Consider the following 25,817-nt stretch of genomic DNA (forward strand, 5'->3'; position numbering starts at 1 on the left):
TACCCCTGCCCGTACGGGCCAGTCTTGACAGACACTAGGGTTGTGCGCTCATCTCACTCTATAGGCCGGGAGCCAGCGCTGTCCGCAGACACTTCCGGGTCACGTGGCCAGCGTGACAAGCTGCATCTGGCGAGCCAGCGCAGCACACAGAAACGCCATTTACCTTCCCGCTGGTAAGCGGTCCCTATTTATCTACTTGCACCCGGGGGTGCTTTCGAATTGCTAGGTTGGCAGGCGCTGGGACCGAACGACGGGAGCGCACCCCGCCGCGGGGATTCGAACCGCCGACCATGCGATCCGCAAGTCCTAGGCGCTGAGGTTTTACCCACAGCGCCTCCCGCGTCCCTACTGGTATAGCATAGCCCTATTCCCCAGCCTTCCTTTCCTGCTCTGGTGGAAATAAAATGTGTGTCTTCACCCATATCTCTCTATAGGAATAGTATTGGTCTGAAATGGCCCACTGCTGCATTTGTAGTTAGCTAAAAGGGGAAAGGCAGTTTTGAGGGGAAGAGGCTTATCATTAGCAGCAGAAATTGTCCAGGAGGCTGCTGGCCAGGGCCCACAATTTTTTGCACACACCCCCTCCATAAAATAATAATAATAATAATAATAATATTCTCATATGTGGAGAGTCTGTTTTGGCTAGACGCACCATTCGACTTCTGAAATGTTCGACAACCGAGGTGAAATTGCCAGTTGGCAAAATCCATTGAAAAAATGGAGAAACACGCCTTGGAAGCCGTTCGACTTCTGAGTTGCGTTCGAAAACAGAAGCATGCACTTCCAGGTTGTCGGCGTTCGGAAGCCGAAATGTTCAACTTCCAAAGCATTCGACAACCAAGGTTCCACTGTAGTATTAAGAAGTGTAAAGACTTTCCCCTTTATTTCTTGAAGTGTGAACCCTCTGAAACACTGCAGCTGCCTTTTTGCATTATTTTAAGGGAGGAGAGTTTCTCCTCAGTCATCAGGGTCTCACTCTCTGCTTTCCTTGCAGGCACCCCATCTGCCCCTCGTGACCTCAGCTATGAGATCATTGGATCCAACGTCCTCCTGACCTGGCGCCTCCCAAGGGACTTGGGTGGCCGAAAGGATGTTTTCTTCAACGTCATCTGCAAGGTGTGCCCGACAGGCTCCCCGGGGCCTTGTGTTCGTTGCGGGGACAGCGTCCAGTTTGAGCCACGCCAGGTGGGGCTGACAGAGAGCCGGGTGCAAGTCTCCAACCTCCTGACCCGCGTGCAGTACACCTTTGAGATCCAGGCAGTCAACCTCGTGACGGAGCTCAGCCCAGATGCTCCACAGTTTGCCGCCATCAATGTTAGCACCAGCCAGTCAGGTGAGGAGTGCTTTTGGGGGAGCCCCATTCTTTGCTTTGCCACCTCTGTTTTGTCTTCCCGGTCTTGTTTGGCATTTCTGTTCAAGCAATGACTCAAACACCGAAGTGTATTGGGCCGGCTCTGCTGGTATTTGCCCTTTAGAGTCTCACACCACCCTAAAGTGTCACCATCATAGGTAATATTCGTAAAGGACTTTCCATACATTATCTAGCTGTAATTCTTACGACACCTCCATAAGATAAGTCAATGTTACCATATTGGCCCGAATATGAGCCACACCCAAATATTAGCCACACTCTTAAAATTAATTGGGGGGGGGGTGAAAAAGACAATACCCGGATATAAGCCACTCCTTTAAAATTACACAGTCACTCACACCTGTTCCGTTTTACCGTATGTCTGTTTCAGTAGCGATATCACAAAAGCCATTTTTTATAAGGTTGCGAATTTAAGCCGCATTTCAAGTTTTCACGGTTGGAATTTGGGAGGGAAAAGTGAGGCTTATATTCAGGCCAATATGGTATTATCCCTCTCACAGTAGATGGAGGACGCTGAGGATATGTAAGAACAGCGTGGCTTGCCTAAGAGTGTAAATTCATGGAAGAGGTAAGATTCAAACTGGGGGCTTTCAGATTCATAACTCAGTCTCTTGTAGGTGTTTTTTTTTTGGGGGGGGGGGAGCCCCAGTGCTTCCTCCATGAAAACTCGCTCCTTAATTCGGAATCGGAGCAAACAGCAATCCGCAGGAAACCCAAATTGCCGTTTGTTCCAGTTCAGCATTGAAAAGTGGGTTTTTGAGGGGAAAGCACAACAACAACAACAATAAAGATTTGTGTGTATTTGTGTGGATGAGACCTTAGTCTGGAGGGCCACAGGAGTTGGGTATGTCGACAGCCACGTGGGTCAGAGGAGCAGGTGTTTCACTGTGAGGCTTTGGCAGGGGGACCTCTGAGCATCAGACCTGATGCAAAAATGAAGAGCAGTTTCTTGGATTCTGTGGCTGTCTCCAAACAGCAGCTTTTCCTACACCTCATATAATGGCGCAGTTCTAAAGCACATTGTAGGGAAATGTAGGGATGCTGCAAATCTCTGTGATCTCCTGTTTCCAGAGCAAAAATAAAATAAACGTTTTTGCTTTCTTGGGTGAATGTTATGAACATTTTTGTTGGAACCGCAACAGCAGCTGACGTTAATGCAGTATGTTGCACAGAGAAATCGGTTGCATGTGTCGTGTAAGCAGAGATCCTGGTCTACGTGATACGGTTGTCTTGTGTTTTTGCACGTCAGATATGCACGAGTAGGCCTTGAGATGCAAGCCACCCTACACACTTTTAGTGACTCTACAGTAAATTTTACTATTTATTGACAGTTGTTACCAACACTTGATCATCACTATAAATAGAGTAGATTTGCTCTGCACTCACTGTGCATATCATAGGCCCAAATTTCTTCTCCTTTTTTTTGAATAACAGTTTGATCTGTGTTAATACTAGCACTATATTATATATAACCTTTCTATCCTGCACATTGCAATCGTAATTCAGGGATAACAGTAAAATTATACTAGCAGCCTCATACTCAGTGTTGCTCAGGAACTGTAAGAAACCAAAACAGCAATAAAAACAACAACAACAGCAAACAGTGCAGTTTTAAAATAAGTCTGGCATCAAGTTGTATTCAAAGACAGACAAAAACCTCCTTGATCTCAGGAAACTTCATACAAAATTGCTGCAGTTTTGAACAGTTTGGCCTGCCATTTTTGTTCAAAATTGTGTCTGGTTGCATCCAAACATAGCTGAAAAACTACTCCTTGATCTCAGGAAAAATAATGCAAAATTGGGTTACGATAGCAGCAAACAAGCAGCTTTCCTAAATACACATAAAAGCAACATCACAAAACAAAGGGGGATAAATTACAGTCAATAAACATCCAATCTGACTCCAGCAAAGTCTCTGAACAAGGAACCAGGTCTTTTAGCTGGTGCTGGAAATTCAGTCATATCTCAGGGGAGGGAGCTCCAAAGCTGTGGGCGCCACCACCAGGAAGGCTCTGCCCCACCAAACAAACCTCAGTTTAACAGGTGGCTACACCAAGCAAGCCAGTCTTGATACAGAATATGAGCTATTCTCACGGGTAACCAGGTCCCACGTTCTTTAGAGTTTTATATACCATCACCAGCATGAGGAAAACAATAAATTCTCCGCATTTTGCTATTCGGTCATGAGTATATCAAACAATGGGCCTTTAAACCTTGCAAAGTATGTGAAATGGTGTTACTGGACTATGGCTACAGTATAAAGCAAGGACAGGCATTGTAATTCCATCGGCAGTTTTGAATGGGGACTGTAATGCCCCTTTAAGCCTATTTCGGATATGATTATACAAGTAGTCCATTACCGTGGTTGGGATCCCTTTTACAACAAACAAACAAAACCCCAGAACAATTGCACCCCTGCTGTAGCAGCTGACTGGCAAACATGCTGTGCCTGCATGCAGGAAGGTATAAATATCTACGAAAACAAGAGGACAGGTTTTGCACATTCCTAGGAAGAAAATACTGCAAGGAAGAAACATTATTAGAAGAGGATGTGTCAGGTGGTCCCCTCCATCTCCTGCTCACCGCTGTTGTTTTGCCTGACCCTCTGCTACCTTTCAGTTCTTCTTCCCTTTCAACTTCCTCGTTTACCTTTTCTGTGTCACACTTGCTCTCTTCCTTCCCCCAGCTGCCTTTTGTCTTGTCTCTTCCTTTCCGCGCACCTTTTCACTTCCCATCAGCTTCTGTCCTTGGCAGCCCACATTTCACGGCCTTTTAAAACGAACGTTGCAACGATGCACCAGCCTGTCTGTCTCTGAAGGGAAAGCATATGAGAGGTTGACAAAAGGTAAAAACTACGTGAATCGCTAGTCTGAACCGCAGAAACACAGGCAGTCTCTAGGTCTGCGCAATGCCGGAAACCTTTATCAAAATGTCAGGGAGCCAAGTTGTTGCTGTGTTTCAGTGGTGGGTGAAGCCTTGGAAGCAGTAAAGCTGCATTTCAGATGTCACCTGTATAGGTAAAAGAAATTCAGTTGGTGATGTGGAGACTTTCTCATCAAGGTTTGGAGGCTGCCTCTCTAAAGATAAATACTTGTGGAATTCAAGGTTAGGTGGCAACCATTTTTAGACACATCCAGTTGACGCGTCATCACCAATGTGCAGGTCCTTTTGGACCTGGAAGAAGGCAGAACAGGGACATTCAACTGACGCGCATGGGGGCCAGGAACAAAACCCCTGCATGAAATGTATTTGCAAATTCTTGTATGAAATGACCAAATCTGCATTTTTTAAGGAACTTGGAAGCGCCTTATATTATTCTGGGTCGGATCGTTCGTCCATCTAGCCAGGGGTACCAACAAGATTTTCTGAGCCTGGTGCACTGTACCTAGACTAAGTGCTTTCTGCTGAACTTACCGGAGAAGAAATAATTTTGCATACAATTTGCAAACAGTTTATGTCACATGCAAATTTGTATCCACTGTTGTAGGTGCGGGTGTGGCGCTCTCAAAAATAAATCAAGTGTCACACACAAGTTATAAGGTGTCCAACAGACAGAATATCAGCAGGTGAAATTTCCCCCATAGTTCCATGCTACAAAAGGCTTGCACTGTTTAATATCTGCCTGCCCCCTATCTGTGGTTTTGGTCACCTCCTTCCTTGGTCCAACTCTCAGATGAACATGCCTCACATTGCTGCTGTGAACATACAGAAGGAGATATATAAAATGGCTGAAAAAGACCACAGTGCTTTTTTACTTACAGGCATCACATTTGTATTTTGTGGCATAGAATTTTGCCTCTTTTAACCAAAATTATGCATGTTTTGTCCCGTCCCCTAAAAAAAGAGAAAATAGTACACTTCCAAGGCTTCAACCAATCTTAACATGGACTGATTATTGTGTGTTTAGATGCACACACCCCAACTATAATCAAGTGAGCTTACTCCCAGGTTAGTGTGCACAACAGATCCTGATATCATGAACTTCTCTGCCCCTTTCCCACAAGAAATCCCAGGCTGCAATCCTGTACCCACTTACCTTGGGTTAAGGCCCATTGAACATAAAAAAGATTACTTCTGAGTAGACATTCATACAGTTGAACTGTAAGTTAATTATCCATTACATTCTTTATGAGTGTCTGGTCCTTAGTGGAGATGCTTAAGCCTCTTTGAAAAATATTCAGTTTGCTGCTGCCGCTGCCGCTGCTTCTGCTGCCGCTGCCCTTCTTCTTCTTCTTCTTCTTCTTCTTCTTCTTCTTCTTCTTCTTCTTCTTCTCCTCCTCCTCCTCCTCCTCCTCCTCCTCCTCCTCCTCCTCCAGCAGTGAGGGGATTCTTTAACGGTAGATTCTGCAGAAAGTAACTTTAACAGAGAGTATCTGAGCTCAAATGTTCAGGGGATGAAGAGGCAGGGATTCCTGGTATCCAAGCAACTCACTTGTCAATCACAGCTCTGATTTCACTCGTTAGCTGAAAACACTGAAAGGCACCATTCTGCATTTCAAGTTTCAGCCAAGCTCAACTTCTGCACCCATTCTCGAACAGCATATGCGCAAAATCCTGTAATGTGATACCTGCCTTGAATACTGAGATAACCTTGGTGTGGATGTTCAGGATACCATAGCATATTTCAGGTTTTAACCTCCGTCTGGCCCTTGCATCTGTTTTGCAAAGGGGGCCAAGGTGGGAGGCGGCAGTATTCAAAAGAAATGCAAAACGGATTGTAATGCAACATTCCCAGAGGCTGAGCCCCTTGAACGTTGTGCTTTGTGAGCAATAAATCCTAATGCTAACTTATTGATAAGAAGTTATGATAAACTTTAATAAATCATAAGTCTACCACAAGGTAAACAAGAATATTATTGGAGTGGAAAAAACAGTAGAGCACACAGGACTAGAGCGGTGGGTGGCCAAACCAGGAACCCAACCTGGAGTGCACATTCGCCATTCCAAGGTGGGTCCCTTCAGTCAGGAGTCTGAAAGTGGAGGTTCACCTGGAGATGGGGATGGAGTTAGGTGCCTGTAACGAAACAGGTTCTGCTCTATTAACCAGATCTGGGAAGAAGTCCAGGTTCCCAGCATGGAGACCAACCCAGAGGCTGACGTTGCCCCTCTCCTGAGACTTGTTCACTAGGCTGGACCCCAGCCATGGCGTTCCAATTTCAAGCCCTCTCTGCCCTGACATGTCTCGTTGCTCTAGCTCGCCTCTAGTAATCCCATTTCCGGTCTTGTTTCTGGAGAAAAGGAGCAGCCAGGCTGGTTTGGGCTGGGCTGGGGCTCCATGTCCTGCCAGCAGCAGAGCCATAATTGGATTCCTTGTGTCTCTTTCCAATTGTGGAAAAACAAAGATCCTCAGGGAGGCTTCCTCAGGTCCCTTCAGCCGTACAAGAGAAGCAAATCACTCTGATGCAGCAAAGGGGTCTTGGGAGACCAGGAGTGCTGAAAGCCTCCCCGTCAGAGTAGCGGTACCTATTGGGCAGCTATTGTGGTCAGGTCCTCCTTTGTCTGCTGTTTCCCCCCCTCCCCCCTCGTCCTCTTCCCCAAGATCATTAGGAGTGAGCTTGAGATGAGCTGACCTCGATTCGTAGTGACAGCTCACGCTAACTAGGCCTCTGTTGCTCCGTCACGTGGCCCCGCCTCACCCCCCGCCTCTATCTATTCGTCCCCCTTGGCAACTTTTCATTTTAGCTTAGATTTTTTTCTCCCCGATTACACATACATTTGGGGAGACTTGCCTGGGCTCAGAGAAAGGCGGGATAAAGGAGATGGGGACGAGGCGGGGGGAGACAGGAAGAGGAAACCCTTTCTGAATGAATGGCTGTGTCAGTCATAAGGACACACGGCAAGTCCTGCTGCATCACACCAAAGGGCCATGTAGTCTGGCAGGCTTACAATCGCAGCAGAGAGGGAAGAGACCTCCCCTGTTACTTGTCCTCAACATCTGGTATTTAGAGGCATGCTTGCTGCTTCTGAACATGGAGGTTTGATTTATGTACAATGGATAATGGACATTGATAGGCCCCTCTGTTTGTATAGTTTTTAAAGCATCTAAATGGTTGCTGTTATATATTGTGTTTGTGAATTCCACGAGCTAGCTATTTTGTTGTGTGAAAGTGCTATTGTTTGGCCATCTCGCACCTTTTGGGGGTCCCAAGTGCTAGGATTATGAGAGATGGAGAAAAATTATCTTTGTATTTTTTCCTCTGCACTGTTAACCATGGTATAGGGCTCTGTCATGCCCTGCCCCTGTTCCCTTGTTTTTTAAACGAAAATGCCCCAAATGTTCTAGCCTTTACCTATAGGGATGGTGCTCCAACATCTTGATTATTTTGGTTCTCAAACCCCACCCCCAGTTATGTGTGTGTGTATCTTCTGTCTGTCTGTCTGTCTGTCTGTCACTCTCCCTCCCTTTGCTGCAGATCACTGCAGTCTGCAGAAGCGCTCCTCCCAAGTTCTAAAGATCTCAGAAGCCCATGTGTCAGGCCATGTTCTGTGGAATCATAGAATTGTAGAACCCCCTGCAATGCAGGAATTTCAACATGACAGATGACCATTCAACCATTGCTTAGAAACCTCCAATGAAGGAGAGGCCACCACCTTCTGAGGGACTATGTTCCACTGTCAAACGGCTCTTGATGCCGGAAATTTTTTCCTGATGTTTAGTCAGAATCGCCTTTCTTGTAACTTGAATCCATTGGTTCAAATCCTACCCTCCAGTGTTCCATCTTCCATATGGCAACCCTTTAGATATTTGAAGATGGCTATCTCCTCTCGGTCTCCTCTTTTCCAGGCTAAACATATCCAACTCCCTCAACTATTGCTCATAAGGCTTGGATTCCAGACTCTTGATCATCTTGGTCTCCCTCCGCACACGTTCCAACTTGTCAATATTCTTCTTAAATTGTAGGACCTAGAACCGGATACAGTATTCCAGGTGTGGTCCAACCAAGGCAGAATAGAACAGTACTATTACTTCCCATGTATATTAAGGAGAAATTTGTGCTAAAATGCTGATGAACTTTCATGAGGGTTATTTGCAACCTGGTGTGGCAATGTGGAGAACTGAACTAAGAGTAGAAAAATGAGGAAGTGAGAGGAAGTGAAATAGACATATTTGTCTGGCCGTAGTCAGGACACAAGTTAAGCTGATAAGATACATGGTCCAATAGTTTCTTGTAATTCGTTTCATTCCTACACAACAAGCAATGAATAAACTAGAAGGTAATTTTAGATTTACCTTATAGTAAATTTAGGAAAAGCACCCTTACTGTAATAGTAGCTCAGCAAAGGAATCAACTGCCTAGGTGACATGTGGAATTTGCTGTTTGTTTATTTTACTTGCACTCTGCACCCAGAACAGGAGGGCAATCAGAATTACATGGGCATCATTTGAATCCATACCATTTGCCATGCAATTTTAGATGGGACAAATAGTCTTGTCATTGATGGCTGAGTACCACATTCAAACCTGCCTTTGAAACTAGTTTATGCATGGATCCTTCTACACAACACATGGCAGCAATTATGAGATTGCCTCTCTGGAGCTTATCCTGGCTCTCTATTGAGAATACCTGCATGTTTCCAAGTACCTGTATGTTGCATCCACACTTTTACATTTTGTGCAGGCATGCACACTTCAAAAAAAGCAATGTCCTGTGGGGGTGCAAATGAAGCCAGTACAGAAATGCTCCCCACACTGACTGCATCCCACATTTGAACTTTCTATAATGTCACTAGGGAATGCAGAAAAACGCGCCAAGCAAACCCAAGGCTTTTTTTCAGGCAGGCAACAGCTGCCACAGGTGTCTACAGATGTGAGGGCACGACCAAGCTGCCTTGTACCTGCCAGAAGTTACTAGGCAGGCTTCCTGGATGTGCTAGACCTGGAGAGCTGGGATTTGGAGAGGCTATAAGTACAGGAACCACCAAGGTGTGATGAGGATTTCATCTCGAGGCAGTGACATTCACAGGCAATAGTGCAGAAGGGTCATTAGGCAGACTTTACAAGGCTGAAGAGATACGGCTGAAGAGGAGATTTCTAGGGCTGAGCGTGACCCTGAGATTATTGACTGTGAAGGCAGATAAAAACTTTAGCTCGGGAGGAAAATTGATTCAGGCTATTACTCTTGCTGCAAGAGGCACATCCGTTATGTTCAGCTGAAAGTTGCAGACAGGTATGTGCCAGGGAAGGGCACACAGTTTTCATAAGATAATGCACACTCAAAAACCATTAAGGTGTATCCAACAGAGAAGGTCTGCATAACTTGTGACCCACAAAGCCAATTGTAACCTGCCCACTACGTCCTATGTTGCTTTCCGGGGGGTTTTTTCCTCCAGTATCAAAACCAAGAGCTATATCAAGCCCCTGGTGGGACACTTGATGAGCTATATTTGGCATGGTCGCTTCCAAGCAGGTCTGTGCTGCTAGCTGTACACTACAGTGTCAGATTCTCCCTACACCGCACAAACATTTTAAAAAAATTAAATAAACAGCACAATCCACTGGAAACTCCTACACAAGTCCCACTAAGATGTAGGGGGGGGGGACAAGTAGTGATAATCAGCACTGGATGAATATTTTCCGTGCAAAACATAGAGAGTCCCACAGCAAGAAAAATGATGGGTTATTGCTGGGACTGAGCTAGGAACGTCCGGTTCTTCTCGGTCAGGGTTTCCCAAAATTGGGTCTCCCGCTGTTTTTGGGCTACAACTCCCATCATTTAAAAGTGGTCTGAAAACAGTGTAACTTTATATTGCTGATAATATGTCCTATGTAGTATTGATGGCTGTGGCTTTTGGGAATGCATATGCAATGCAATGCCACATAGTCTCGGGGTTTCTAAGGAGTTATAGGACACCTATGATTTGGTCTACATGAAACATAATCTAACTCTTTCTGTCTGCGACCTGGGTCACATGTAACACTAAGCCAAACTATGGCATAATGCAAGTGAGCAAACGTGGTTTCCTGGAGCGAAGATTGCATTCATGCACTTCCCCCGGTCTTCCTGCTGCCATACTACTCAAGGCTAAGCCATGGTGTGGCTTAGTGTTAGGTCCGAACCTGGGTTCATGTTTTATCTTGTTTCAGACACACTGTGAACTACAACCAAGATTTGTTCTTGCTTTCACCATTCATGGTTTCTCTGAGGGAGACCAGTTTGGGGCAATCCACTAATATCAGCTCCCTAACTGCAATATGAGGATAATAATAATGCATATCTGCTTAACAGAATCATTTTAAGGATTGCAGTGGGGTGGAGAACCAGTAGACCAGATGGTCTTGAATGACAGCTTTCATTATCCCTGACCATTGGCCATACTTCTGGGGGTGGCTGTGAGTCAGAATTCAATACCATCTAGAGGGCCACAGGTTCCCCACCATTGGATTGCAATAAATGAGCACATGTGTAGTACTTTAAGCACATATAAATGCTAAGTGCTAAAGTAGAACCAAATTGCACCATACTTCTCAAAGTCAGTGATGTGCAGTGAAAATTTTCATAGAGGGATAGTTAGGGCCAGAAGTGTCAGCTTGCGAGGGCGATGTCAGGCACATGATGTCCTGACATCATGCGTGTGTGCCTCCCTGGGCAGAAGATTCCTGTGCTATGGGAAGGAAGAGTCAGGGGGATATTTAGGGGAGTAGCCCAGTCCCTAGTCCACTAACTGCACACCATTGCTCAAAGTACAGATGCATTGAGGGCACAACTACATGTTACACTGAAAATGGCACCACTGTTCTCTCCCATGTCTCAATTTCATGATGCAGCCTCTCAGGTTGTAGCGTTCCACATCCCTGCCCGCCACAGCCCATTGTGTGGAGCATCTGCCTTGCATGCAGAAGGTCATAGGTTCAGTCTCTGGGGTCCATGGGTAGGACCAAGAAAGACTCCTGCCCCAAACCCTGGAGATCTGCTGGAAGTCAGTGTCAACACTAATGGGCTGGGTGGACCAGTGGTATACCTGGGTATAGAGCAGCTTCCTATATGTTACTCTGGAAGCGCAGAATCTGGCCAGCACAGGATTTGATGTGCAGCTCCAACCTGAAAGAACAAAGACAAGAATAAACTAATGAGAAGGATAAGCGTTTTAAAAGCAGAGAAAGAGAAAAGGCCCCGCTGTGCAGCAAGGAAAAATATCACGTAGCAAAGCAAGCAAGGCGAAGCTAATCAATACGAATAACAACAAGGGGGGGAAAGCAACAGCAAAATACTTGAGATAGTTTTAAGTGGCACTGCCGTCTGGTTTGCTTGACTGTCATACATGGTCCACGTAGGAAAACATTCCTGATGCCTAATGCGGCAAACAGCAGGCTGAAGGCGATTGCTGAACCCCTTCATTAAAAGCCTAGTCCCACTGCCATCTTCAGGACAAGCTGATCCACAGAGATTGTTTGTGGCAGCAAATTATCTAAGTGCTATTAGGCACAGCTAGTGTGTCTCCCCAAATAATCCTCATTAGAAGAGAGCAAAAGTTAGAGCAGTGACAAATTGCCATGCTTTGGTGCTCTAGAGGTGTGGCACGTACAAAATGAATCCTAGAGCCGGGCGGCCCTGCAGTGTGCAGAATTGATCCCCTAGCTGCAAAACAAGGAAGGGCATTGATGTGGTGCGTGTCTCCTTGACTGCAAATCCACAGGTTGGTTGCAAGCCAGATGTTGGGGCCATGTGTAAGAGGCTTGCATATTTGTATCCATGCATCCGCTGTGTTAATGATGTGCCTGCATTGTTTAATGAATGGTGTTAAGTGTTGCAATCTACTGTATTTTTCAGTGTATAACATGCCCCCATGTATAAGACGTCCCCTATTTTTGAGGACTCCAGTGTAAGCTTTTCTTTGGGGCGGGGCAGACCAGAGCTGTTGAGCTTTTTTTAGGGGGGATTCCCGGAAATCGCTCACCCGCCACAAAAGCTGCCTATCAGCTGCTCCCACCAGAAGCCACCAATTGCCACAGCAAATCAACACCAGCCCTTGTTGCAGCCACCAATAACACACAAAATAGCCACTGACAGTCTCCGGCCAGCAGAAGATACCAATCCCATGCCACCAATATGCACTGACTGTGTATAACACGCCCGCCATTTTTTACTAAATTTGTTTAGGAAAAAGCCCTTGTCTAATACATGTAAAAGTATGGTCATGTGCCACATTGTGTCTCTTTCAAGGGGTACATGGTGCTGTAGGGATGTTCATTTAGTGATGCTACCAAGACTGAATAGAAACTGGTAATTTTGATGGAGCAATACCCTGCCAACCACTTAGCTTCTAATTTGTTTATTTATTGCTAGGTTTTTTAAAAATATATTCAGTGCAGTTCTTTCCTATCGTTTACATGGAGACCCCCCCCCCCAAAAAAAACAACAACACCTAAGCTGTTGCTTCTTCCTGGATTAGTCAAAGGGGAGATTCCATCCAATCGGGGATGTCACAGTGAATGGACTTGTTACCTGTAGCTTTTCACCTGGGTTCCTCCAGTGTGTGGTATTCCTGGAGTCAGGAAGTATAGAACTATTAGCTGCTTAACATTTTGGACTAGGGATGCTGTTTGCATGAGCTTTCGTTTCAGTATCAGAAAAACCAAGAGAGGCAGTTGTGTTAGATGTGGGCAGCTGTTCATTGTATGCCACCAGCACAGATGAACATAGTGCAGGCCAGAGCAGAAGGATGCATGACTCAGCAATGTTTGATTTAGGTTACACTGTCGTTGTTGTTGTTATATGTTATATGTTTATATACACCACTTTTACACACAGAAAAAATATGGCTCAAAGTAACTTGCAGTAACTTGCTGGGACGTGGGTGGCGCTGTGGGTAAAACCTCAGCGCCTAGGACTTGCCGATCGCATGGTTGGTGGTTCGAATCCCTGCGGCGGAGTGCGCTCCCATCGTTCGGTCCCAGTGCCTGCCAACCTAGCAGTTCGAAAGCACCCCCGGGTGCAAGTAGATAAATAGGGACCGCTTACCATTGGGAAGGTAAACGGCGTTCCGTGTGAGGCTCTGGCTTGCCAGATGCGGCTTTGTCACGCTGGCCACGTGACCCGGAAGTGTCTGCGGACAGCGCTGGCTCCCGGCCTATAGAGTGAGATGAGCGCACAACCCTAGAGTCTGTCAAGACTGGCCCGTACGGGCAGGGGTACCTTTACCTTTAACTTGCAGTATTAAAAGCAAGACAATAAACAGAACTTTATTACATTTATAGTCCATTTATCCTACAAGGAGTTCTAAGTTCAAGCTGGTATACATACAACAACCCTGTGGGGGAGATTAGTCTGAGAGACAGTGACTGGCCCAAGGTCACCCAGTGAGCTTCATGGCTGAGTGGGGTTTGGAACCCTAGTCTCCCAGGTCGTAATCCAGCGTTGATCACTACACGACACTGGATCACTCTACATATCAAGAATTCAATTCAACGTTATAGAAATGATTAACTGAATAATATATATATATTTTTTAAAAAGGATCATAATATGCATATAATATGCGGATGTTTTTGGCCTACAACTCCCATGATTCCTAGCTAGCAGGACCAGTTGTCAGGGTTGGTGGGAATTGTAGTCTCAAAACATCTGGAGGGCCGAGGTTGAGGAAGCCTGATTGAACATTTCAGGGTGTGTTTTTTTTAAAAAATCATGGGATTAGAACTCCCAAAGTGAAGAACTTCCATTCAGTGCTGCTCCTCTGGGGTAACTCCCATCACACTCAGTAGTCAGGTAAAAATAACATCTCTCTTCAGAACCAGCTACTGGCCTCTCACGCTACAGCTGGGTGCTCCTATTCTTCCCCACAGACAGATCTTCTCTTCAGGCCAGCTCACTGATGAATTGGCTTTCTGGGCTCGTGATCTCTCCCCATGCAATCCAGGAACTGGCACAGGGGCCAGGATTTATGTTAAGTCTGCTATAACCCCCTTACTTCCTGATATTTCTGCTCTTATGCAGTTGCGGGGAGGGCTGGGCATTCACAGCTGGGGACAAAGTCTTGAGTGGAGAGAGGGATGTATTATCGTTTGTATTTTCTTTACGATTGCACCAAATTACATAGGGTTTGGAAATGTTGAGGTAAGCTTTGGATGCGCAGGCCTCTCAAAGAGAACGGGTAATCTTCTTGCTTGCCTTCCTAGTTTATGTGGGCTGCAAGTGGTCCTCCTCCTCCATATTTTCACCTTTTAAGATTTGTTCTGTTGGGGACTTTTATTCAGTCTTGCACAGCTGGAATCCCGCCGGTCCCCAAAGCTATTACTAAAAGCTTGTATCTTCATTCAACCTAGTTGCAATAGTCTTGCATCCTGTGTAATCCTATAACACAGTTTTCGTTATTTCCCATTTGACTTTTATCCAGCAAGGGTTTTGTAAATGTGTGAGCCTTTTGTTAGGAGACAGCAACAGTATCGACGGCATAGTAATAGCCGTTGGCAGCTGAGCTCAACGTGGGTTGCTCTCACTTGCTATTTGGCTGTTTGTGATAGGGTGTCGTGACAGCGCAACGTAGCCAATTAGATTTGGCTATGGACTGATGTCATAGAAGGCGAGTGAGAGCAAGGCAAATGAATGAGCAGACATGGTTGCAAGGAGTGTTGGAAAATGGCCAGAAAAGCAAAGCATTTTTCAGCACTGCTATGAGTAATTTCAATTCAGCTGGAGCCATTACAGCTGCTGTTGCAGATGTACAAAATAGTGCTGCCTTCTCTCTTATTGAACCAGACTCTGAATGTTATATAGAGGGAAAGAAAGATGCAGATAATATCGAGCAGATCCGGAATGTATTCCTTGAGTGTTTAAACGAGGGGTGCGAACCTGTGAGCCCCAGCCAGCATGGTGAATAGTCAGGGGTGATTCATAGAATTGTAGAATTGGAAGGGATTCATTTCATTTCATTCATTTATTATATTTTTATGGCGCTTTTCATTCACACAAACAACATCATGAGAGTTGTAGTCCAACAACACTTCTGTGATTCTACGAACATATTCAAAGAGGCTGCAGGTCTCCCATATCTAGTTTAACATAGAAAATACCAAATATCCAGTATGTGTAACACAGAAGAACTGTTCATCTGCCACATATCCCACTCCCTTCTTTCCTATCCAACTTTCTTTCCACTCTTCTTCAATGCACAATTATTTATTTATAGTAATATTTGTTCATTCATCATCGTTCAAATATAATGAGCCTATAATGCACAGTTGGCACGCCAGGTAGGTATTTTATATTTTCTTGTCAGATAAATTGTAAGAAGTGTTGTGCAGACTGTTTGTTTCTGCACCCAGATGCATATGAATATTACACTCATAAAACAAGCTGCTGTCAGGCATGGCCAAGCAATGAGTTCTGTGTCACTGCAAAGTTATTAAACACCTTCCCCAAGCAAATATTGGTCCAATAAATGTGGTTCCCCATATCTATTTATTTTGGCACAAATGGCGTAGGCACAACACAGACTTGGTTGGAGGATGTACGAAGCACACTGACTGTGTGATGTCAGTGGATTTTGCTATTCTAAAATTTCTAGTTGTTAGATATAAACCTAGTTTTCTGTTTTGTTTCATGGATAAGTAATATATAGGGATGAGTATACCTCCCTCTTCCATTATTGTTCCGTGGGTTCTCTCTGCCCTGTGTTCTTTTCCAACTTTATTCTGCTACAGTGTGAAGAATTTCTAAAATTACCGTATTTTTTGCTCTATAAGACTCACTTTTTCCCTCCTAAAAAGTAAGGGGAAATGTGTGTGCGTCTTATGGAGCGAATGCAGGCTGCGCAGCTATCCCAGAAGCCAGAACAGCAAGAGGGATTGCTGCTTTCACTGCGCAGTGATCCCTCTTGCTGGTCTGGCTTCTGAGATTCAGAATAATTTTTTTCTTGTTTTCCTTCTCCAAAAACTAGGTGCGTCTTGTGGTCTGGTGCGTCTTATAGAGCGGAAAATACGGTAATTCTGCAACTGGTGCATATGATGTTTGCTGAGACTTCCTGTTCCTTTCATCAACATCTGCTTGGGTTTCCCCCTACCACTGCCCCACCGCCCCAGACCAGGTTGCCGAAGTGAACAAGTGCTTGTGTTCACCAGGGTTCCTCTTTGCATGTCGTGCCACCCAGGCTGGATAGCTTAGTTGGTTAGAGCATGGTTCTGATAACACCAAGGTTCGATTCCCACAAGGGACAGCTGGATATTCGGCTATAGTCGGGCTACAGCTGATTCTCAGGATCCCTTCCAATTCTGTGAGTCTAATATGAATAAGCCTTTGCACATGCCAGCAACCTGGACAAAATAAAAGGTGTGTATGATAGGAGATGCAACATGCAAGAAAAGACATGCTGATCATTCTGTATTTTTTTTTTTTTTTTTAATAATAATGGGTGGGTTGCCAGCTTAACGATTGACGTTCAGGGAGAAATTCCAATGGAGTGAGTATCATGAGTGGTCCTGCTAACTTGTTTCACGATCACTTAGGACAAGCTGATACAGCTCCTTCTCACACTCCTGTGGCAGCAGTGATGTGGGAAGGAAGCAGTTTGTAAGCTCTTTCCACCAGGGCCCAGGTCCTGTGAGAGGTTTTCAAGGGGAACGTTGCTTCAGTCACCCCCAAATTATTGAGGGAACTGTTAGAAAGGTCCTTTAAAGGGAGGCGGATGCCAAAGTATAGAGGCATTTAGTGGGTTGGGAATGATGGGTTTATTGAACTTGTTCATAGTGCAGAGGCGTACTGAAATTTGTTGCACTGCTCTGGAACATGAGTTCAGAAGAGGTACCTCCCTGTCCCTGCCTGCAGACATCCTGCAGAACTCCTCTGCTCAGTTGGTTAGAGCATGGTGCTGATAATGCCAAGGTTGCAGGTTTGATCCCCATATGGGACAGCTGCATATTCCTGCATTGCAGGGGGTTGGAATGGATGATCTTCAGGGTCCCTTCCAACTATGATTCCTTTGCTTGATAAATTGAAACTCTACTGGTGCTTTGTGTGGTTTTTTAAAAAATACTCTTCTGCTAGCTGTTTCTTTCATGCCAGTAATTAATCAGGCTGGGTTTTTATTATTAATATTACTGTAGCTCTGAAAACGGGCTGCTATATTTTAAGCGGTTTTTAATGAATTATTTTAACAGTTAACTTGTTCGTTATAAATATGCTGTAAGCTGCATCATGCCGTTGGGAGAGGCAGGGCATCAGGGCTCTGCAAACAAACTTTAACGAGTGATTGAATTAATCAAAGGTAAGGGCAAGATTGACAGAACGCCTCTGGAGCAAGTGAGGTAGGAAGAAGACCAACCCTACTAGCACGATAATCCCTAAGACGCCTTTGTGCTCATACTGAGTTAATCATCAAGAAGCAGAGGAGTGTTGCCTCTTCCGAGAGGGAGCCATTTGGAGCAGTTTGTTGGCAAAGCTCAGATGCAAACCCACAACAGTCGTATTTCCTTGCCCGCCTGTGCCACTTGCATGCCCGTTGTAGATCCCTTTCACTAAAAGTGCGGTACTTAAAGCCATGTTAAAGAAATATCCATTGAGCTTTCTTCACAATTAGGGGAGCTTTCCAAATTAATGACTGGGCCTGGGGCATGGAGTTTGGTGGTCCATCTTGCTGCAACTCCTGACTTAATGTGTGCATTACTTAAGCAGCAGTGAAAGCAAACAGATACAGTGGTGCCCCGCAAGACGAATGCCTCGCAAGACGGAAAACCCGCTAGACAAAAGGGTTTTCCGTTTTGGAGGTGCTTCGCAAAACGAATTTCCTATGGGCTTGCTTTGCAAGACGAAAATGTCTTGCGAGTTCCTGCGATTTTTTCCCGCTCCCCTTTTTCTAAGGCACTAAGCTGCTAATAGCCTTTTAGCAGGTAATCCGCTAATCCCTTAAGCCTTTAAGAGCCGCTAATAGCCACTAAACCGCTAATAGCGCTAATCCGCTAATAGGGTTGCTTCGCAAGACGAAAAAACCGCTAGACGAAGAGACTCGCGGAACGGATTCTTTTCGTCTTGCGAGGCACCACTGTATATGGTCAGGTACTAAGTGCTGGCATAATGTTTAGAGGTGGTGCATGAATGCCACTATAAGTGATGCATTTTAAAAGTTGGTTGCGGGGAGTAGTGATGGCAAAGACATTCAGTTCACTTCGCTTTTAAAGGTCAGCCTTCACTCTTTCTGAAACAACGAGCAAACCAAAACTCAGCCACTCTCCAAAATGCACACTTCTCCAGATTGTGCAGTGCAGCTGCAAAGCTGAGTCATTTGTGCACAAATGGATATACTAGGGCAAGTTGGCCGTAAAATGCATTTATTTGTGCAAACAGCATTGAAAAAGGTGCTACATAAGGGGGATAGTGCTTTGCACGTTGGGCAAATTGCATACCAAGGTTGTGTATATTAGAAGAAATCAGTACTAAAATGCTGCTGAGAAGTTTGTTTGTTTGTTTCAAATTTCACAAACTGATGTGGAGAACTAATGAGTGGGGAAATGAGAAATAGGGAGAAACTCCCATCCCTGGATGGGGAGGGAGCAAGCCACGGACATAGGAAGCTACCTTACAGTGAGTCAGACGATTAGTCTAGCTAGCTTTGTATTAGTATTAGCTTAGTATCAGAAAGTCGCCGGTTCAAATCCCTGTGACGGGGTGAGCTCCCGTTGCTGTGTCCCAGCTCCTGCCAACCTAGCAGTTCGAAAGCATTCCAGTCCAAGTAGATAAATAGGTACCATTGCAGCAGGAAGGTAAACGGCGTTTCCATGTGCTCTGGCTTCCATCAGTGGTCTAGTCATGCTGGCCACAAGACCCGGAAAGCTGTCAGGGAACAAGCACCGTCTCCCACGGCCTGAAAGCGAGATGAGCAACGCAACCTCATAGTTGCCTTTAACTGGACTTAACTGTCCAGGGGTCCTTTACCTTTACCTTACCTGGCCTACCTGGAGACACCCAGGATTCTTTGCAAAGGAGTTTTGGTGGTCCATCTTGCTGCAACTCCTGACCTAATGCAGTAGCAAAAGCACTGTACCACTTGGCTGCAGCCCCTTAGAGAGATTTGATTTTAAAATTGTGCAAGGTCCGCTTTTTCCTGCTTCCCTTCCTTGGGACTCGCCTTCCCTCCCTCCCTATTTATCTGCTGCTGTCTCGTCAGCTTTACCGGCCGAGCTGCTATCATTCCCACACCTGCCTTCTGCCACACACAGACAGAAAACACGAAGGCAAAGTTGCTTCATAATGCTTAGAACTGTCTTATTTCTGGTTTGGAACTTGAAATACCATAAAATGGATGATTAAAATGAATGATTTAAACTAATGATATTCAAGCCTACACTACATGACTCCAGGCTCCGTGTCTGCTGAGCTGAGCTCAACACGCTGCAAACTTTTTATGTGAGAGAGTGTTAAGCAACAGGACACCCTCCCCAGATTACTCCTCTCCATTTGCAAGGCGTATGTTTGAGATCTGCATTAAGAAAGCTGGTATACATCTAGCAGCTAACACCCAGGGAGCTCGGCAGGACTCCCCTGATTTCATAGGAATTGTTCCATTCCCTCCCTCCCAATACCCTCATTTTCTCTTCCTCAGCAAACCATTGTTACTCTTAGAACCAAACTAGTCAAGCCCTTGTTTGTCTACAGAAACAGAATGGGAGACTTTGGTTTGTTCATGGTTTCCAATCCTGTTTCACAGACAAATACAGTTTATGCTAACCATGGTTTCCTAATTAAGATATACGTAATGGCAAACTGTGGATTACCACAAAAAAGGATTTGCAGGAGGATTTGAGAGGAGAGAGCGCACAAGCCTCCATGGATCCTTCGTTCAGTATCACAACTGAAATGAGCTAAAGTCTCATTTAGGTCAGTGTTTCCCAAACTTGAATCTCCAGCTGTATTTGGACTACAATTCCCATCATCCATGACCACTGGTCCTGCTAGCTAGGGATCATGGGAGTTGTAGTCCAACAGCAACTGGAGACCTACGTTTGGGAAACACTGGTTCATGTTCATCTTAAGACGCATCAGACAGCTTTTTTGTTTTCTTTGCTTGTGCTATAAAGTGCCATCGCATTATAAAAATAAAAGTACCTAGTTGATACGGTGGGTAAGTGGTTTGTCTCAGGTAAGTTTATTTTTTAATGAGACTAAGGGCTGTGAAGAACAGAAGGAACAAGGAGTACCTAAAACATTTCAGTGTGATCTTTCCTCTCGTACTGTTGTTTGATTTACATTATGTGAAACTCGTTCCTGCTTGCCTAAGCTGGTTAAAGCCTCTTTGATTTGCTTCTCTCGGAATAATTTCCTCTTGTTTTATATGAAGAGGGTGGGGGGTAACCCCTACCCTCAATCCTTTTGTGCTTCTCAGTGCTGAGAAGAAAGCATCAGGCTTTACTGCTTCGCCAGATGTTTGCCAATTGGCCCAGGTGATCATAGGTTTGACTCTGGCCCTCGTTTGCCAGTTAGTCCAACCTTTTTTTTAATCATGTAAGCAGCAGTCCCCATTGATCGCTGGCAGAATTTTGTGGAAGATGCAGTGAGAACACAGGAAGGTTATATAACTGGATTATTTTTTTCCTTCTCTGATTCTATCTTGGGCATCTTCAGTTTCCATCAATATGGAAATTTCCATAAATATTGGAGCTGGTGAATCAGTTGTTTTTAAAGATGTGTTCCAGGGAATCCTGTGGTTCTTTGTAAAGTTTATCTTTTCTTGAAAGGAAGTTTGCCTGCATGGGTGTGCTGGATAGATTCCAGGGCATCAACAGAGAGCAGCAGCAAGGCCCAGTATGCTAGGCTTGCATTGTGCATGGATCAAAAGAGTTCTGCAGAGCTTTCCTGATCACCCTCTGAAATGTGCACAGTGTGTTTGTGGCACGTGTGCAGGAATTTCACAACAGATAAGTTCCTGAAAGTTTGTTAGATGCTCCTGAGGGGCTGAGAGTGTGGTCCTTCTTCATTTATATGCCCAGTACAACCTTTCTTAACCACAAGTAGTGGATACTGCAGAGGTTTGGCATGATGAAGATCAAATCCATGTGCGTTTTGTAGTGCATTGGTCGTTCGGTGCTGTAGGCCCGCATTCAGACCAGTGTGGCACCCAGTATTTATAGTTAGGTTTCTTGCATTCGCCTTTTTCTTAGCACAGTGGTACCTTGGTTCCCGAATGGCTTAGTTGTCAAACAAATCGGCTCCCAAACACCGCAAACCCAGAAGTAAGTGTTCCGGTTTGTGAATGTTTTTCAGAAGCTGAAGGTCCAACGCGGCTCACGTGGCTTCCGATTGAGTGCAGGAAGATCCTGCAGCCAATCAGAAGCTGCGCCTTGGTTTTTGAACAGTTTCGGGAGTCAAATGGACTCCCAGAGCAGATTAATTTTGAGAACCAAGGTACAGTGGTACCTTGAGCTAAGTACTTAATTCGTTCCGGAGGCAGTGGTCAAGATATAGCCTGGTTTCACGTAGTGCCTAAGCCAAACATCTCACATCTGTAACCAATAAAGTTGTGGCCTGTTTTAGCCCATAATCCAAAATACTCGTGTTGGCATGACACGACGGGAACTACAGGGCAAGGGGCCTTGGCACGCTATTAATTAAAAACATCAAAATAAACAAGTGAGTAGATTCAGAACGCAAATAGTCAGCCATTGCAAAACAGACCGCTGACATGAGTTTTGCATCTTCACGTGGGTTTGTGATCAAACTGTTAACAGCAACCAAGTTTGAAATGCAAGCACGTAGATTTTTCCTCCTGTTCCCCTTCCCTAATATTTCTCTCTCTCATCTTGACTCGCCCCCTCTCTTGTTGCAGTCCCATCTGCTGTTCCCATGATGCACCAGGTGAGTCGTACGATGAGTAGCATCACTTTGTCCTGGCCGCAACCAGACCAACCAAACGGGATCATCTTGGATTATCAGCTGCGTTATTTTGACAAGGTAAGTTGACGTGGGGAACCTGTTTTCGCAGTTGTGTGTGAGAGAGGTTGGAAATCCCTGCGGCCAAGGAGAGTAATGGTTGCAGCCTGGCAAGAAGAGGCAAATGAGACAGTAAGATAGTGAAAAGAGGCCTGAGTTAAAACTAGGAACTGGATTTCGTGATTCACTACAAGTTTTTCCTTGCCTCTGCATGCCTGCACTATAAATTTAAACAAAACGGATGGTCATGACTTCCCATCAGTAAGCTTCTTCAGATGGTAGAACGCGTTACATACCGTATTTTTCGCTCTATAAGATGCACCAGACCACAAGACGCACCTAGTTTTTGGAGGAGGAAAACAAGAAAAAAAATATTCTGAATCTCAGAAGCCAGAACAGCAAGAGGAATCACTGCACAGTGAAAGCAGCAATCCCTCTTGCTGTTCTGGCTTCTGTGATAGCTGTGCAGCCGGCATTCACTCCATAAGACGCACACACATTTCCCCTTACTTTTTAGGAGGGGGAAAAGTGAGTCATAGAGCAAAAAATACGGTATCTCCCGACTAAATTCTTAGCGCTCTTTCAAAGCTATCATTTTGTACTAGGGTTCCTTGAGAGATTCGAAACAGGTTTAGGTTTGTAGTGTCAATCTGCTCTAGCTTTTCTTCTCCTGCTAGGACCAGATGGTGAGCTTGCCACCTTTTTTGTCTAAGGGACCTTGTTCCTATGGTATCAGAGCGGGTTGGGAACTGCGGCCACATGGCTTTGTCGTAAGCCATGGGGGAAATGAAACAAAATCAAATCCACCACAACCAAGCAGGGCTGTGTGAGATACTGAAAGTGATTAGAGTCAAGCAATCACCTTCCAGATTTATAAAACAAAAATTATAGCCAGACGGTTGTTTTTTTTAAAGAGGCACATGATTCTTATTTCATTTTGTTGCAGAAACATTCCTCTTTCGGCAAGTCTGTCGGGGCACATGATTTAGTTAGCATTTGTTTTAGATGGTTTATTTTTATCTATGTTCATAATTTTGGTTTTATGCAGCTTTGTTTTTAAGTGGTTTGTGCATTTTAGTCATGTTTCATATATAACGGAAATTGAAGCTGCTTGGATATTTTACTTTATTTTTTGAGCAAGTGGTTTTCCAAATAACAGATAAATGTCTGTATTTGGAATTTCGCTACGGCATCCTTCTTTTCTTCTATTATACAAATCATTTCTCTGTTTTCTCCTTTGGCCTCTTCTGTTCTCTAGGTCAGAAGAGTGGCAGCAGAGGCATTTGAGAAATCCAGAGACTAGATCAGGGGGTTGGGAGTGTGTGTGTGTGTGTGTGTGTGTCTGTGTTTATGTCGGCCGTGTAGGGAAGCAACTGGTGAGCCTAGGAGGGAGCATTGCTGAGGAGGAGGAGGAAGTGGAACTGTGTTTTGTCAGCTTCTCATGACTTGATTGTTGATTCCTAGGCAGAAGACGAGGACAATTCATTCACCATAACCAGTGAGACTAACATGGCCACCATTGCCAATCTCAGCCCAGGGAAGATATATGCCTTCCAGGTTCGAGCTCGGACAGCAGTGGGCTACGGGCCGTACAGTGGAAAGATGTATTTCCAGACTCTGGTGGGAAGTAAGTGACGCACCTTCGTGAACTTTCAAACTTAGAATCCCCCCCCCCCCTTGAACTTCCCTCGTGCTCAGACGTAGCTGCACAATCTGATCTCTCTTTATTACCCTCTTGCTCATGCATCGTAAACTTTTACAACACTCACAGGCTAGCACATGCCTTGAGCTTGACCTGCAAGCCGTTATGGCCCTACTAGGTATGAAGAGGCTACTGGGCTGTCCTTTGTGGGCATAGTCGCCTCAGATCCTGAGAACACAGCACAGCCAAGGAACCTTTTGTCCTACCATCCCAGGGGTGCTCACAGATCCAAATGCTCTGGGTTGCAGCCCCAGAAGCTCCTTGCCTGACAAGATGCTAGGAGGGTGTGTACACATGCAAAGGTTTCACTGGGAGGTTGGGATGAGAAGATAACTTTGGAGGGTGGGAGGGGTCCCCAAGGAGGAGGAATGGCAGCTTAAAATGATGGACTATTCAGAGCTAGCAGGCCTAACCAGCAGAATAAGAAAACACAAAGACCAAGTTTATAAAGAGGCATAGAATTTTTTTGTGAAATATCTGGAAAATAATTGTGAACAAGTGAAAACGCTAGCAGGATTAAGGTAAATTCAGCAGTGTAAAGTAAGTTGAGGTAATATGAAAAGGGAGGGAGAATTTAAATGGTTGAAGTACAATATGCAGCATTATTGGGAAAATTAAAAGAACCATGGAAGGGAGAAGAAGGGAAGTTGATGAATGTATTGTTTTATTGGTGAACACTTAATTGTGGAAAATGTATAACTGAAAATTTTAATAAAATTATATATTTTTAAAGGGAGAGAAAATAACTTTGTCCCTTTTGACAGGTGAGCGCTCTGAAATGGTGCAAGACCGATTGCCGCTTATTGTGGGTTCAGCACTTGGTGGCCTGGCCTTCCTGGTAATTGCGGCCATTGCCATCCTTGCCATTGTCTTCAAGAGGTGAGTCTCCTGGCCTCGCCCTGCCTCAGAGTGTGCCAGCTCCTCATGCAAAGGAGAGCCAAGAGTTTAAAACTACTGTTCTCCAATGAAGACTCCCTGTCTCCTATCTGTGAATGTCACACAAAGGGAAGCCAAGTCAGAGGGCTGGAGTTACCAGTCTTCTTCCGCCCCAGACTCAGACCCAATTATAACTGGATAGATAAAACAGTTAGAAATGAGGGAGCCCTGGCTCAAGGGGTGCTCAGATTTTGGCAGCCTATTTAAAGGGATACTATGGTTCAAACTAAAGGCACCTAAAAGAGAATTGCTGGCAGGTTGGGCAAGCTGAGAGAGCAGAGGCAAACAGCTCTGGATAGTCTTTCGCCCTGACTAAAATGAAAGCTAGTTGCTTTCCCCTCTTCTGGTCCCCAAGCCCCTGATCTGCATAGTAACTCCAGAGACTTCCTATGCCCCAACCAGGTGCATTTACCAACTGCAAAATCATGGGTTTTGGAATGCACAGGGCTCTGTCCAGTGCATTGAGAATTATGCCCAACCCCAACCCCCAATGATTTTAAGAATGTCACAATTGAAGGGTCACTGGAAAAAATAAATTGTAGGCTGCTGTATACAGCCTGTTACAAGGATGTTCAGATGTAATGGGAGCCGTGACACTGAGCACCACACCTGCAAAAGGCCTAAATGAAAAGTGAACATCAGAAGGAGCCCTGGGTTAATTTTGGTTATCAAGATACATTCCAAGTGGGACTGGCAACAACTCTTTTGCTTTCTGAAGATGTTTTCATCCAGAACTTCTGGATCAAGCCAGTGTTCAACAATAGTTATCAAAGCTAGCTCCCAACATCACAGCTTTATACCAGGTGACTCCATAGGTTAGTTATAGAGTCATAGAATCAGAATTGTAGAGGGTCATCTAGTTCAACAATTCAGGAACCTCAGTTAAAGCATCCATGACAGATGGCCATCCAACCTCTGCTTGAAAAGGAGACCCGCCACCTTTTGAGGGAGA

The 25,817-nt window shown here is 45.0% G+C and overlaps 1 protein-coding gene and 1 long non-coding RNA gene across 6 annotated transcripts in view; one reads left to right on the forward strand and one right to left on the reverse strand.

The window, feature by feature from the left end:
- LOC310667959 overlaps window positions 1-16,147 on the reverse strand; it is a 145,923-nt gene extending 129,776 nt beyond the window's left edge. For both annotated transcript variants that reach the window (XR_014506483.1, XR_014506484.1), the window contains exon 1: window positions 16,036-16,147. This is a non-coding gene — a long non-coding RNA (uncharacterized lncRNA). The remainder of the gene's footprint in view (window positions 1-16,035) is intronic.
- The window catches only part of LOC310667385 (ephrin type-B receptor 5), a 155,218-nt gene that overhangs the window by 116,736 nt on the left and 12,665 nt on the right, over window positions 1-25,817 (forward strand). For all 4 annotated transcript variants that reach the window (XM_083419629.1, XM_083419627.1, XM_083419626.1 and 1 more), the window contains 4 exons: window positions 995-1,333; window positions 22,124-22,248; window positions 23,692-23,854; window positions 24,694-24,808. In XM_083419629.1, coding sequence (XP_083275755.1) covers window positions 995-1,333; window positions 22,124-22,248; window positions 23,692-23,854; window positions 24,694-24,808 — 742 coding nt within the window. The remainder of the gene's footprint in view (window positions 1-994; window positions 1,334-22,123; window positions 22,249-23,691; window positions 23,855-24,693; window positions 24,809-25,817) is intronic.

This window comes from Podarcis tiliguerta (genome assembly GCF_965153285.1).
Source record: "Podarcis tiliguerta genome assembly, chromosome: 17".
Classification (NCBI taxonomy): Eukaryota; Metazoa; Chordata; class Lepidosauria; order Squamata; family Lacertidae; genus Podarcis; species Podarcis tiliguerta.